General features: G+C 39.7%; 1 protein-coding gene across 3 annotated transcripts in view; it reads left to right on the plus strand.

The window, feature by feature from the left end:
* Positions 1-530: 530 nt before the first annotated feature.
* The window catches only part of LOC113054625 (microtubule-associated serine/threonine-protein kinase 1-like), a 40,889-nt gene continuing 26,814 nt past the window's right edge, over positions 531-14,605 (plus strand). For all 3 annotated transcript variants that reach the window (XM_026220291.1, XM_026220299.1, XM_026220309.1), the window contains exon 1: positions 531-1,257. In XM_026220291.1, the coding sequence (XP_026076076.1) occupies positions 1,219-1,257 (39 nt within the window). In that variant the 5' untranslated portion in view covers positions 531-1,218. The remainder of the gene's footprint in view (positions 1,258-14,605) is intronic.

Genomic DNA, 14,605 nt, shown 5'->3' on the forward strand with positions numbered 1-14,605 from the left:
TAATGTTGTATGTAAACTGTGTTTGAGAGAGAGAGAGAGAGAGAGAGAGAGAGAGAGAGAGGTGTTCAGAGAGGAGTCTGTTGGATGTTTAGCTGTTATTTGTTTTATGGACTCAATGTTGAAATTGTAAAACATTTCAAACACTGTTGGCAGAAGTGAAAAATAAATAATTTTAGGAAGTTACAATTTTGTTTGATTCCATGATGTATTGTACTGAACATGAGTATTTACAATGCAAATCCAAATTATTTTAATACTTTATAATACTGCTACTTATATCTTGTCTTTTAACTTTATTAAGATCAGATTCTGCAGGTAAAATAACAATATTAAGGTGACTTGACTTGGACTTGACTTGACATAGCTTGTGACTTGACTTGACTTGACTTGCCCAAGAAAAAATACTTGGGACTTACTTGAGACTTGAAGGTTAAGACTTGAGACTTACTTGAGACTTGCACATGTGTGACTTGGTCCCATCTCTGGTATAATGGAAAATAATTTGATTTTTTTTTTGTCTATCATCTGATTTAATCTTTATAAAAAAGGCTGGCTTTACATTAATGTAGATTAAGACGTTTAAATGATCCAAAACACTATGTGGCGCTATGCTTAGTAAGATGACGCTACTGCTGTGACGTAGGGTATCTTCTTCCGGTGGCTACACTCCCTCTTGCTCTTTTGTCAGTTTAGAAGGCGATGAGCGATCCATACAGATCAGTGGCCACCCCTCAGTCTGCTCAGTGCCAGATATGCGCTCATCTGTGCCCCTCCATCTGGTCGTGCCTAGCGGTGTCCAAAAACGTTGTTCTGGATCTATCGAATGACGTCCACACGCATCATAAAATGCCAAAAATGTATTGCGTAATAATATATAATAATTAATAAAATTCCTCGTTTTATAATAATAACGCTCCAAAGAGACAGATAAACATCCCGGAAGCAGAGAGAGAGGATGACATGAACTGAGAGCGAGAGAGAGGTGCTAAAAGGAGCGGACGCGGTAGCAGTGCGTCATCGTGTTGACGATCTCGCGCAAGTTCCTTTATGGTTTCGCAGGCATGCGTTCAGTGCTCGTGCTTCTGCGGGATGCGAGCATCACAGATCCTCGTTCAGCCTTTAGTACGAGTATGATAACGTTCTAGATGGACCCGAGCGGAGTGAGTCTCCACTGATCCCCGCAGCAGGAGCAGCAGCGTGTCCTTCGCCGCACGCGACATGGATGATTCGGGAGTAATCAGGCGCAGGCGGCTCCAGGTCAGAGATGCATGCCTTTAGACACATTACCATGTTTACTAGACACGCACAAGCCCAGCTAACACAAATACATAGCTGTTCCGTAACTGCAAAGTAATCTGGTGACGAAAGTTACATCGTGGCAACGGGAAAAGTGAAAGGTGCGTGCGTATACGTCACCACAACGTAACTTGTGATGTTGCCAGTAAGTAACTGCGACGTCGTGGATCGGTAATTGTGTGCTCGTAATTAGCTGCTGTTTTATTATTATTATTTTTTTTATACAATTATTCCATTTCTATGGGCGGGCATTCAGTAGTTTAACCTAATGTATGTCCTCATATGCCCAAACTATTAGGCTGTTTCAACAGCTGTGAATTACGAATTGACTTAAACAGTCCCCCTCTTTGGAAAAGCATGGTATTGACTCAGAATAGGCTACATACAATTATTTTTGCTTCTCGACAGAGCAACATACGCATAAAAACTGAGCCGTATTGGATCGGACTGTCTATGGCAAGCCGTTTTAGCGTTTAAACCTTGGATTTGAATATCCATAAATATAATTACGGATAGTCACAATTGTAATTCCAGAAATCTATATTGCAATTATGTTTCGTCGTAATTTGAATGAAGATATTTACAATTTGATTATGACTAGTCGTAATATCCATTGAAGATATTTACAGTGCTATTACGACATAATAGCATAATAACGACATAATCTTCCATTGGCATCCATTAAAAAATATTTTCAGATATCTTCAAATTACTTTTGATTAGTCGTAATTCCAATCCAAGATATCTTTAAATATGATTTGCCTAGTCTTAATTTTAATAAGATGTATATCAAATTACAATTTGACTATTGATAATTTAATTAGATATTTCATCAAATTAGTTTTAACTAGTAGTAATTCCAATTCATGATATCTTTACATTTGATTTGACTAGTCAAAATACATTTTAAAATATCTTCGATTATTATTTTTTAATGTATCCAAAACACATTTGTAGATATTTGCAATTAATTTATGACTAGTCAAATTACAGTTGTAGATATATTGAATTTGAATTAAGACTAGTTAAAACCCATTTATATATGACTGCACTTTAATTATGGATATCCCAATTAGATTTTTGAGGAATAACTATATTTAGAGATATCTGAATTTAGGTTTGTGTCTAGGCATAATTGCAATATAGATATCTGGAATTAACAAGTTGACTAGTCAAAATAAGTTTATAGATATCTACAATGTGCATTAGGGCTGCACAATGTGTTGTTTAAGCATCGATATCGCGATGTACAAATCCACGATAGTCACATCTCGGGATGTGCGATGTAGGCTGTCATAGTTGATCCGTTATTCATTAATTGTCTGGGCCAAAGAGCGCGCGTGAGAGAGAGAGAGCGTGAGCGTGCGGCCGGCGACACACTAGATGCGTGGTGCAAGCGTCTCAGCTGCGTGGCATGTCCGTTTTTAATTTGGCTCCCATGTTAACAGGTTAGAGCTTGCAGACTGCCTGAGCCGCGTGGAAAACACGTGCATTCTAGAAATAGAGCCAACGCCTATTTATATTGGACCTGTCACCGGCCTGAGAGAGAGAGCGCGCGTGCAAAGCGAGCCCTGGCCGCACGCTCAATGTCTTCAAACAACACGAGCGCTGTCTTGCTCTCTCTCCCTCGTGCATATTAATCAATTGACACGATGGTGTAGATGTTTAAATCATTTAAAATGAGAATTTAAGTTTGCTCACCCCATTTTTGTTTGTAAGAATATTTTTTTATTTCATATCGCAATATATATCGCAGAAAAATAAAATATCGCAATGTAAATTTTTCCCAATATCGTGCAGCCCTAATGTGCATGCAAATACACCTTCGTTGAGCCCCACCTTAAATGTTTTATTAAACCAATCCTAGCTTGGAAACTGTTGTCATCCGCAATTTTATCTAAGGTCCTGCCTCTTTGGGTAATTTTAAACTGTTTTATACAGAAGTAATTCAAAAGTATGAAATGTAGCTGGAGCATGTGTAGAAGTGGTAGGCTGTAGAGAGAGGACTTGAATAGGCTTTTGTCCTGTTCTATATTGTAATGTTAAGACGTGTGTGTGTGTGCTGTAGATTAAATTTTGTTACCTTTTACAAATGAACACATGTTTAAGCCTCATGTCAGCCATTGCAAAATTTTATATAATGTTAAAAGAATCAGAGCGTCTATTGACACTAAGTGCAAATAGCCTGCCTTGTTTACGCTATCCGCCCATCAACATGTGATTAGGATAGTCAAGACTGAAAAGGGGACATATAGTAGTTTAACCTAATTTATGTCCTCATTTGCCCAAAATATTTTAAAAGGCTGTTTCAACAGCTGTGATTGACGAATAGACTTGTTCACTGTCGTGTCACAGCTGTGTGGGCGGAGTCTGCTTGGGGGAAAAACAGTCCTTTCCTCCTTTTTGTTACAAGTAAGGGTGTGTATGCTAACATAGAATAAAGAGCTTGAGGAGTGTCTTAAACAAATGAGGAGTTTACTGAAGATAGAAGGAGAATACAGACAATATACTACACTTTAGCTTCATTACATCACAATAACTTACAATACATATACAAATACAATCACGGACGAGGAAGAACTGAACAGAGCGGGTATTTAAACACACAGGAAGTAATGAGGGAACTGGAGACAGGTGGGGAATAATCAATTAACAAAACAAGAACAGGAAGAAGACCAAATAAGGAAACAGAAAGTTCATTAAATTAACAGTTCGCCCCCTCCCGGAAGGGTGCGTCCTCGCACCGCAAGAGGAATACCAGCGGAGGGAGGGTGGGGGTTCTGGAGGCGGGCGTGGGGCAGACAAGGGGCAGGCGAAGAGGGAGCAAGGAGGTAGGGACCAGGGCGGAGTGGATGGAGGGAGGAGCCATGGAGGAGCCCGGAGCAGGAGGAGCCAGGTGGTCCTCCAGAGACCAGGCAGGATGGAGATCCATGGCGGAGTCGACGGCGAGAGTAGCCATGGTGGAGAAGGGGCCGACGACACCAGGGGGCTGACAGGCGGAGACTGCACCGGTGGGTGAGGAGTCCAAGATGGAGCAGCGCAACCGCAGAGCCAGGGTGAAGCCGAGGATCCGGAGGGCCTAGGTGGAGCAGAAGGCTCAGGCGACCAAGGCGGAAGCGGCGCCCTGGAAGACCGCTGCAGAGCCGGAGTGACTGAGGATGGAGGGGGAACCCCTGACAGAGCCGGAGGGATGGAGTGACGAGGTGAAGCCAGAGGAAAGGAGTCCCGAGGTGGCGGATGGACGACGAATGACCAAGGTGGAGCCGGAGGGATGAGGGAGTCCTGTGGAGCAGGTGGGATGCCAGGCCACGGTGGAGATGAGGGAGCTAAGAGCCAAAGCGGAGCCGCTGGGTCGAAGGACCGAGGAGGAGTCCAGGGCTCGGAGGCTGGAGGTGGAGACAAGAATTTCACACGCCTAGGCAGAGCTGGAGTCCAGCGGCGAACCATCGCGCCCAGATGGCGCGGACTGAGGGTGAGCTGCGGGACTGACTGGCACCAGCAGAGATGAGGTCAAGGAACTGTCTGGTCCTAGGAGGAGATGAGAGAGGAAGGATGGGAAGAAACACAGGAGGATCAGGGCTGGACGGAACCAGCAGAAGTGGAGCAGGTGAACTGGCAGGTCTAGGAGGAGGTGGGAGAGGGAGGATGGGAGGGAATACAGGAGACACAGGAAATTCAAGGCTGGGCGGAACCAGCGGAGACACAGAAAATTCAGTGCTCGGCAGAACCAGCAGGGAAACAGAAAATTCTGAGCTGGGCGGAACCAGTGGAGACAAAGGAAATTCAGAGCTGGGCGGAACCAGCGGAGACACAGAACATTCAGGGCTGGGCGGAACCAGTGGAGAAACAGAAAATTAAGAGCTGGACAGAACCAGTGGAGAAACAGAAAACTCAGGGCTGGGTGGAACCAGCGGAGAAACAGAAAATTCAGGGCTGGGCAGAACCAGAGGAAATGGTGTATAGGAACTGACTGGAGCAGGTAGGAGTGAGAGACTGAGAGGGTATACAGGGGGATCAGGGCTGGACGGAACCAGCGGAAAAACAGGGGATTCAGGAATGATCTCCATAGACCAGTCCATAAGGTCCATAAATTGCTCCATATAATTTCCAGAAACCGAAAACAGCTCACCCTCAGTCACAGAAGTGTGGGCAGAGCTTTCCTCCACGCCCTCGATCTCCACTAAAACTCCCACAACGCACGGTGTTGCCGGCTCTCACACCTGGACAGTTGCGCTCTCGAGGTCCTACTCCCTGTCGGTGAATGGCTCGGGCTCTGCGGCTGCGGTGGGCTCTGGCTCCGTGCTGCGTGATGGCGGCTGGCTGGTCTCTGGGTCAAGAGTGGGGCTGGAGATATCCTCTTCGGCGGTGCAGATGGTCCATGAAGATCCATTTTTCTCCAGCACCCATTCCACAAAAGCGTTTAACAGTTAAATTCTTAAATCTTAAGTAATTCTTGTTAATGTGTTCAAGTGTTGTTCAAGTGTTCATGTCCCTGAGTAATATCTGCATCCACTGAAGTCTGAAGAGAACACAATATGCTAGTAGACAGCTCATTTTGGAAATATAGTTAATATCAGTAATAAGCAGCATGCATGATACAAGGAAGTGGTCTGTAACATTATCACTTTTGAGGAATTATATCCATATCAGTAAGATCGATTCCATGCAATATAATTAAATCTAGAGTATGATTGAAACAATGACTAGCAAGGTGATGTTTAGCTTGACTCCAAAATGGTATAATAGGTCAGTAAACCAGTTCTAATGCATCATTTGTGTTATCAATGTGAATGTTAAAATCTAAGACAATTAGTGCTTTATCAACATTTAACAATAGCTCTGAGAGGAAATCTGCCAATTCTTTTAGGAATTCTGTATAATGCACTGATGATCTATACTCAGTAGCCAGAGCAAGAGACACAATAGATTTATTTTGCATGTCTGACAGTGTAACATTTAAGCAGAAGTATTTTGAATGAGTTAAACCTGTATCCTGTTTTCTGGGTAACATTGAGAATATCGCTATTTATTGTTGCAACACCTCCACCACAACCAGTCTGACAGGGCTCATGCTTATAACAGTTGTTTGGTGGAGTAGATTCATTTAGACCAATATAATCATTTGGTTTTAGCCAGGTTTCAGTCAAGCAGAGTACATCAAAACTATTATCTGTGATCATTTCATTTACAATAACTGCTATGGGTGTGAGTGATCTAATATTTATGAACCCAAACTTTAAAAATAGTTTTATTGGTTATATGATGTGTATAGAGTCAAGCAGAAGTGAAATGTTGAACAATAACAAAATGTCTTATGACCACTGAGTAATGCCCAAAAATATACCAAGCACAGCAGACACAGGATGTTCTGCTTTTCAATCGCACAAATAAAAGTAGTTTTTATGCATTCAAATAATTAGACATGCCTAATTTGTTAACAATAAACAAGGTGAGAGAAAAAAAGAACATTTCATAAATCCCTAAACACATTTTAATAGATTGATGCTGAATTATATACATTTCATGATACAGAATAATTAGACATGCTTTTGATTAATACAATTTATTTATAACCATTTTAAAAGGATTCCAAAAAAACATGGAATTATTATTAATTTGGGGAGGGGGTGTAAAATGATATGGAATTTGGTTAAAAAATAAAACCGATTTCATAGGGCCCTAGCCTGGTTTTTTGTTGTGGTAATTTGAAGGTCCTCTCAAAAGGTTGTTGGTCTAGTCTAGTGGATAAATAACTGTAGACTGTACGTTTGAACAGCGTACAATAATTTTCTCCCAAATAAAATAATTTTGAACTTATAGTATGATACTTTAGATATTTACGATCCAAAACACTGGTTAACAATATATTATGAAAAGAGAACCGATCAAAAATACATGATGTGAGATCTGATAGGACCATAGACTGTGAAACCAGTGGGGAGTGGTATTCTTTGAAATATCATGGTAATATTCAGTACAATTACATTATAGTGTGTATGGTTTTTTGTAAACGTACTGTAGTATAGAGATAGCATTCTTTGACGTGTCTTGAATGGATATAGTAAACATTGAGCACTATGATATGTCAAAATACCATGATATTACTATCTGATTCTCTCATTACTACCTAAGGACAGTGTAACCAATGGGAAGTGGAAGTTTCTTTGGAAAACCATGGTATATATCAATGTACTGTATGGTATTAATGCGTTTTTAAACATGTATTATTGTAAAACCATGTTTTTTGGAAATGTACCATGAAAATATAATGGATTTTAGATCTTCAAAGAATACAGAATTTTCATTTTGGTGCATCCCTAGATGTAAGACAACATACTGTATTTAATTTAATATAAATTTAAAGGTCCTATGACATGAAAATTTCACTTTCTGAGGTTTTTTAACATTAATATGAGTTCTCCTATCCTGTATATGGTCCCCAAGTTTCTAGAAATTTGAATCGGTGTAAATTGAGATTTTTCTATCTTTCTCTGCCTTTGAGAAAATGGAAGCTCAATCAGGCTGATCTTGAATCTCCTCGTTGTGACATTGCAACGAGAATTGTTACCTCCCCTTTCTCTGCTTTGCCCGCCCAAATATTTACATAGAATTCAGTCGCAATGTCAGCACAGGCATTACTAACAGATTTTTATGATATGGATTCGACAGCACTGCCACAAACAGTGAGTAACAGTGTTCATTAATGCCTGATCTGTGATCAGTGATTTCTGATGGGTAGCTAATCATTCAGGTTTACACAGACTTTTTCTAAATCGTTTAATACTGTTTATGCATCAGTGAATCAAGCCAGTGACTGTACGATCAACTTCACTTTGTTTCTCTTAGTAGCATGAAACAAATCTGTTATTTAAATTGTGATTTAACTACAGAGAGCGATCAAAGAACGCTCCCTTTTTTCCGGAGCTGTTACACATCGCGAGTATATCTGCACACTTGCCCAAACCGCCGTTACAATGAATGACGCTGTTATGCTGCACAACGGAGCTCTTACTGTATTCATGTGTTTGCTGTTAGCTGTGGTGAATGCATTTTGTGAGATAACGTGTTGCAATAATGACGAGATCACTGCATCCACGCGATAAACAGACTCTGTCTATTCAATGCTCATCACTGCAGCCTTTCGTGTGATGGGAAAAGATCTAAAAAATAATTATATAATCAACACTTCCACGATCTCGACGGCTGTAATAGTAAAAAAAAAAAAAATATATATATATATATATATATATATATATATTTGAGAGGGGTTTCACATGAACGCATTTCGTATGCAAAGATGTCAGCCAATCACAACAGTTGTGGTTTACTTGGAGTCTCACAGCAGACACGCCCCTTCAAACAGAGCATTCAAGCCAGAGGGCTAATATCAGGATCTAAAAATGCTTTTTATTTCTAAATTTTAAATTTAAAAATCATACTAACAATATAAGTACACCTAAGGAAACATTAAAAAGCATTTAAGGAAAAGGAAATAATCCATGTCATGGGACCTTTAACACTAATTTACTTTCAAATGCCCCAATTGCTGAAAGCTCTGAACCAAATTTTTCTACAAGTTCAAGTTGCACTGTAAAATCGCAATATTTTAAAAATCACTATAATATTGTATCGCGACACTAGGGGTGTGCCGGTTTCATAATTGGTGATTACAGTTATGACATGAGTCACTGAAGGTTCATAACATAACCGTTGGGGGGGGCAAAACTCATCATCCGCGCCAAAGTTTTTTGAGCAAATTTCAAAGCCGCAACCGCCTGCCATCCGCTGATTGTTTTGCGGTCTATGGACGATGCAATGCTTTGCTGATGCGAGCCGCAAAAAAAAAAGCCATTGTCTGTTCTAGAAAGTATGCAGCAAAGATATTTAATGCTAATATACGAGGCATAGGCCTATGCTGAGTTTCATTTAAGATGAGATGCGCTCTAGTTCACAGTGCAGTGCAAGTGAACACGGCGCGCTGGTGCTTCCATGTCACGGTTATCATTGTCTGCTATATTTGCTTTTTATTTATTAAAATACATGCAATTGGTTGATGAAACATTTATTGAAATTAAGATAAAATTTGTTCAAAACGAAATTCGTTTTTAAGAGGTTTTCTACAAAGCAAAATTTAATGAAGTGGTAAATATCATGTCTGAAGATTTACAAAACTTCATTAAGTGGTAAAAACCATGTCTCCCGATATATTGCACATCTTATGATCCTATCTAAAAAACGAAAATAATTTTTGATAAAAAATGTTTGTAAAAAAATATTTTAATGACACGGTTTTGGCGGTTATATAGTTCTAATGACGGTGTTCAACTATAACCGCCGGTCTCACGGCTATATACTAACCGTCACACCCCTACGTGACACAAGTATCGTGATAATATCGTATCGTGAGGCCTCTGTTGATTCCCACCTTTAGTATTTAGGCATGGACACAGTTTACACAATGAGCAGAACATTTTCAAAAGGAGCTAAACTTAGCCTCACTGAAGGATTGACATGAAGTTCATTTTCATATTCTTACCATCTTTTGGAATGTTAAAATAATCAAATGAGTTAAAATTGACGTCTTTTCCTGTTGTGATAGTTTGCTTTGTGATCCTTTCTCATGCTTCATGACTGCGATGTTTAAAATAATCTCTGTTCAGTCTGACAGAGAGCAGAAGGGCTTCTGCTTGGCTGATCTCTGCTCAGAGTTGTGCAGTTTGTTCCCGATCAGGTCCATCTGTCTGCATGAGTTTGCCAGGCTGCTCTTCTCCACAGGGTTTCTGGGAAGCTTTTACAGCATTTAAGGATGGAAAATTAATAACTGTCTAAAATGAAACACGTGAGTTCCAGATAAACAAACAGATAGCGCGTGTCTAGAGACGAGCTGAAGCCTTCTGCTGCTTTATGTGGAAGACTCTTTTAAAGGGGGGGTGAAATGCTCGTTTTCACTCAATATCTTGTTAATCTTGAGTACTTATAGAGTAGTACTGCATCCTTCATGACTCCAAAAAGTCTTTAGTTTTATTATATTCATAAGAGAAAGATAGTCTGTACCGATTTTTTCCGGAAAAACACGAGCGTCTGTAGGCGTGACGTGTGGGCGGAGCTAAAGAATCACGAGCGCGAGTAGGCTTTTGCGTTGAGAGCATGTGGAAACTGTGACATTACCGTGAGGGAAAAACCATCATCCAAAACAAACCATGGCTTACAGTCAGATTCAGCCGTTTATTTATGATCCAGAATCAGATCCCGAGGCTGAAACTGAATGAGAGCAGCAGCAGCAACGACTCGCTCCGAGCGGGGCTCGAACCCGGGTCTCCGGCCTGGGAGGCAGACGCACTAACAAGGAGGCAGAGATATTTTAAGCAGTTTTACTCACCGCCTGCGGTTCAAACACACGATCGTGACCCTTTTTCGTTGGGATTGCATCATCCTTAAGAAATAAACGATACGCAAATACATCGTCAAACTGGGCCTTGTTTGTAAAACAAGCATCTTCAAAATGCAGGGAACAAACACAAACACTTTTACAACTCCGTTGATGCTCTGTAAAAATAAACTCCATCCACTGGTCCCTTAATGCTGTTTTTTTTGGTAATCTGTGCAGGGTTGTCTTGCCCTGGCAACCAAAAACACACTTCTTTTGTGACATTTCGCGACGCTCTCGCTCTGATCAGTGAATGTCTCTGCTCTCAGTGCTCTGCTATACGGGAGCGCGCGCTCTTCCGGCAGAAGTGCCTCAGGACCCATATAAGGAAATTCTGCTCCATCTAACGTCACACAGAGCCATACTTGAAAAAAACTTTCCGAAACTTGTGACAAACGGGAAGGAGTATTTTTGGAACAGAAATACTCCTTCAAACGTACTACTTAATTTTTTAAACTTTGTCCATGTTTGGCATGGGAATCCAACTCTTTAACAGTGTAAAAAACTCAGTATGCATGAAATAGCATTTCACCCCCCTTTAACATTAACTAATTTAACATCTAAACATTAATGGCAAAGGATGTTAGCTTCATTTGACACAGCAGAACGAAACTGCACACTGAAAATACAGCCTGGTCTCATTGTTTATTCACATGGCAACTGAATACAATTTAATAAAATGTTAATGCCACGATTTCAATTTCATTTGTAATTTAGGAAGCTGCATAAATAACATACCTTTTAGGTGTAGTCTAAAGTAAATGTACGTTTTATATAACCACGTTTTATGTCAAAGTACATAAATTCTCATGAGATCGCGTTGGAAAATGTCATAAGTTGTAAGTGTTACGTAAAATGCGCTACTTTTGTGGAAGATTTTTATTAGTAAGATTTTAATCAATCCAGAATAATCAATGTGAATCTAGCCATTTTTGTTGCTAGTTGTTTTTCCATTATAATCCTATAGGAAATGGATAGAAAGGAATATGCTTACATGCAGGAATGTACAGGGCTAATGAATAACATATGGTTAGACATACATTAAGGACCTCCCCTCCCTAGGGACTTAGGTAAAGTGTAATCTAAAGGAAAAGTTTTACTATTTGGAAACGCCCTGTATACGGTATATAATGAGATGCAACCTAGCATTTCTACAGAACTTCTTGCAACAAGCTCTCGACTTTGTTTTGCTTAAAATAAAGTCTTTTCTTCTGAGAGAAAAATCCCTGACTGAGTTTGATCCTTGGGAGAACTGGCAAAATACACCACAGATTTGGCACCCCAGATGGGACTGGAAAGGAGCAGAGTGGACGACTGCTCTTGAGCTGACTGATGAGCAACACACACACAGTGGTGGCCACCATAGAATAAGGTAAGCATTTTTGCTTATATAATTAGTGTGTGTTGTTGACTGGTCAGCTCTGAGTGGTAAGGACACTTAAAATCTGCTCTTCCAAATTTAGAAAAATAATATGATATCTAAATTGAAAAAGGGGTTTTACTCCAGAAGAAATAACTGCATGCACATATTTGGGTTATTAATGGGAAGGCCTTGAAAGGCAACCTCGATTTAAGACAAATATGGTGTAGGCAGAAAGACATGGCATGCTGTGGTCTGTGTTTATTGGATAGCTGTGCCAGGTAGGACAGTGATAAACGGATAAGCAGATTAGTTAAGGAATCGCGAGGAAAAGTCCCATGGATACCGCTTTGAGAATGTATAAGTGAAATTCTCGAAGGACTGAATAGATGGGCCCTTAAGGACGCTCTAGGTAGAGCGAGCTCTAGGAAGAGCTGTGTTTTGTTGTGTGAATGTATCTTTTTCTGGACAGAATGAATGTGTGAACAAAGAAATTCCGTGTTGGGTGGGTAAAAGTTGCGCACCATTCTTGGACCGTCACTTCAGGGTGGCTGGGTGGAGTTGGACACAGCTAGTATCCACTTGAGGGGGATGAATGTATTATGAGCCTTGATAATAAAAGGACAATTAATGTGTGATTATCCCTTAGATAAAGGGAAAAAGTATGCAAGAATAAGCACTCTGGCTCAATAAAGAGTGTAGCAAGTGTGAATGGGTTTAGGAAAATAGCATCAATAAAGTTTGAACCAAGATCTATAATAGATTTTTGCATTTAGGATGTCTGGGTGAAATGGGAGAAAATTTTCTGAGCCCAGTGTAGTGGAAGTGAGAACAAAGGAGGACGTTTCCACAGTAAAGTTGTATTACATGGGGGGAGCAAGAGGTGCTCTCCCCTCCTGGACCATCACTTGGGAGTGATCAGGTTACAGAGACTGGTGTTGAGAAAGGAATGCAGGAGCCCTAAAACAATAAAGTCAACTGTATGAAGGTTGTTTTAGAGAAAAATAAATACAAATGTTCCAAGAAATGGACTAATATAGAAATGGCAGATATGGTGGAATATAGAAATAATAATAAATTAATTAAAATAAGATATGCATTTATTATTGAATAACTTTTATTAATAGATGAATTTAAAAGATGCACATGCTTAAAACTTTATATCTAATATGTGAAGACATCTAAAATTTGTTTCTTGTTATCCCTGGGACAGTATGAAGTTAATCCATTACAGAGTTTCAGAGATTGGGCTTGTGTAAATGTCAAAAATAAAAGAAATAACTTGTGCAATGTGGAATGAAAGCAAGATTGGGTGACCAAGTCAATAGACATTTGGATTCAAAAGCTATAGGCATTTTACAATAGGAAGGAAACTAGTTGCTTAAAGAATTAGATTTAATTATTTTATTTACAAATAATAGGAATTATTTTATGTTGGTTAGGAAACATTAATTCACAAATACCAGATTATTCTGAATCATGTATGCAAATATCGAAGAAAAAATATGATTGAAGTCTTTATTTTACCATATGCATGTCATGCTGATATAAAAGGAAGGTTTATTTTATTTTATTGCAGTATATTTAGATAATAAAGGTAGCTGATTTCTGCATTTTGCAAAGAAGAAAAATGCTTGCTATTTTCCTGTAATGAAGAACTTGCTTAACTAACAAAGAATAAGAGAACTGCTGTTTTCAACCAGATGATTTAGTTTTTATTAAGGGACCACTGAAAGAAGAGGTTGAAAAGTGAAAATTAGAAAAAGAGCTGATTGCTCAGAAACAATTTGGTCAGAAGTTACATAGGTACATTTGATTAATGCAGTCTCTGAGTGTTAAACTTTCAGATGATTTCTGGAACAGTGCCTTGACAAAGGAAAGCAATGAACTGGAGTCTGTCGAGGAATGGCAAAGCAGCAAACACAGCTGCAGAGAGAAGAAGAGGGAGGGGCTGACGGATGTTCCCCTCCCCTCCTGAAAGAGAAGAACACACTTCAGCATGGAGAAAGAAAGAATTAAAGCAGGAAAAGGTGAATCTTTCACTTGAGACTTTTCCTGAGGGTGAAAAGAACATTATGAAATACAAAACTCTGGCAGAAAGAAACCAGAAGCCAGACTGAGAAGAAGCAGAGAAACAACGGAGACCGTACACCACAACATCAGGTCTTTGAGTGCCATCACAGACTGACGACCCAGTACAACAGCCCAGGCTGATGAGGTCACCAGAAGGACTTCCATCCCTTCAGTGCACAGGTCCTGCATATTCAATGAACACTATAGAGACTGCTTCAAATGTTAATTATTTTATTTGATTATTTTATTTACTATGTTTTAATCTTGATTATTCACTGGTCTCACAGCACTTCCTTAAATTCTGTGTTTTAACTAACTCTCTCAATCTGCTTTTCAATAGGTTCCAGTCCAGCCTCATGTCTTAAAGAAAAAATAATAACTTTGACAGACAGAAGTGAGTACTTAACTCACCAATCAGATAAACATGGAGCTGGATTTGGCATAGTAAG

The sequence above is a fragment of the Carassius auratus genome, chromosome 3, assembly GCF_003368295.1.
Source record: "Carassius auratus strain Wakin chromosome 3, ASM336829v1, whole genome shotgun sequence".
Lineage (NCBI taxonomy): Eukaryota > Metazoa > Chordata > Actinopteri > Cypriniformes > Cyprinidae > Carassius > Carassius auratus.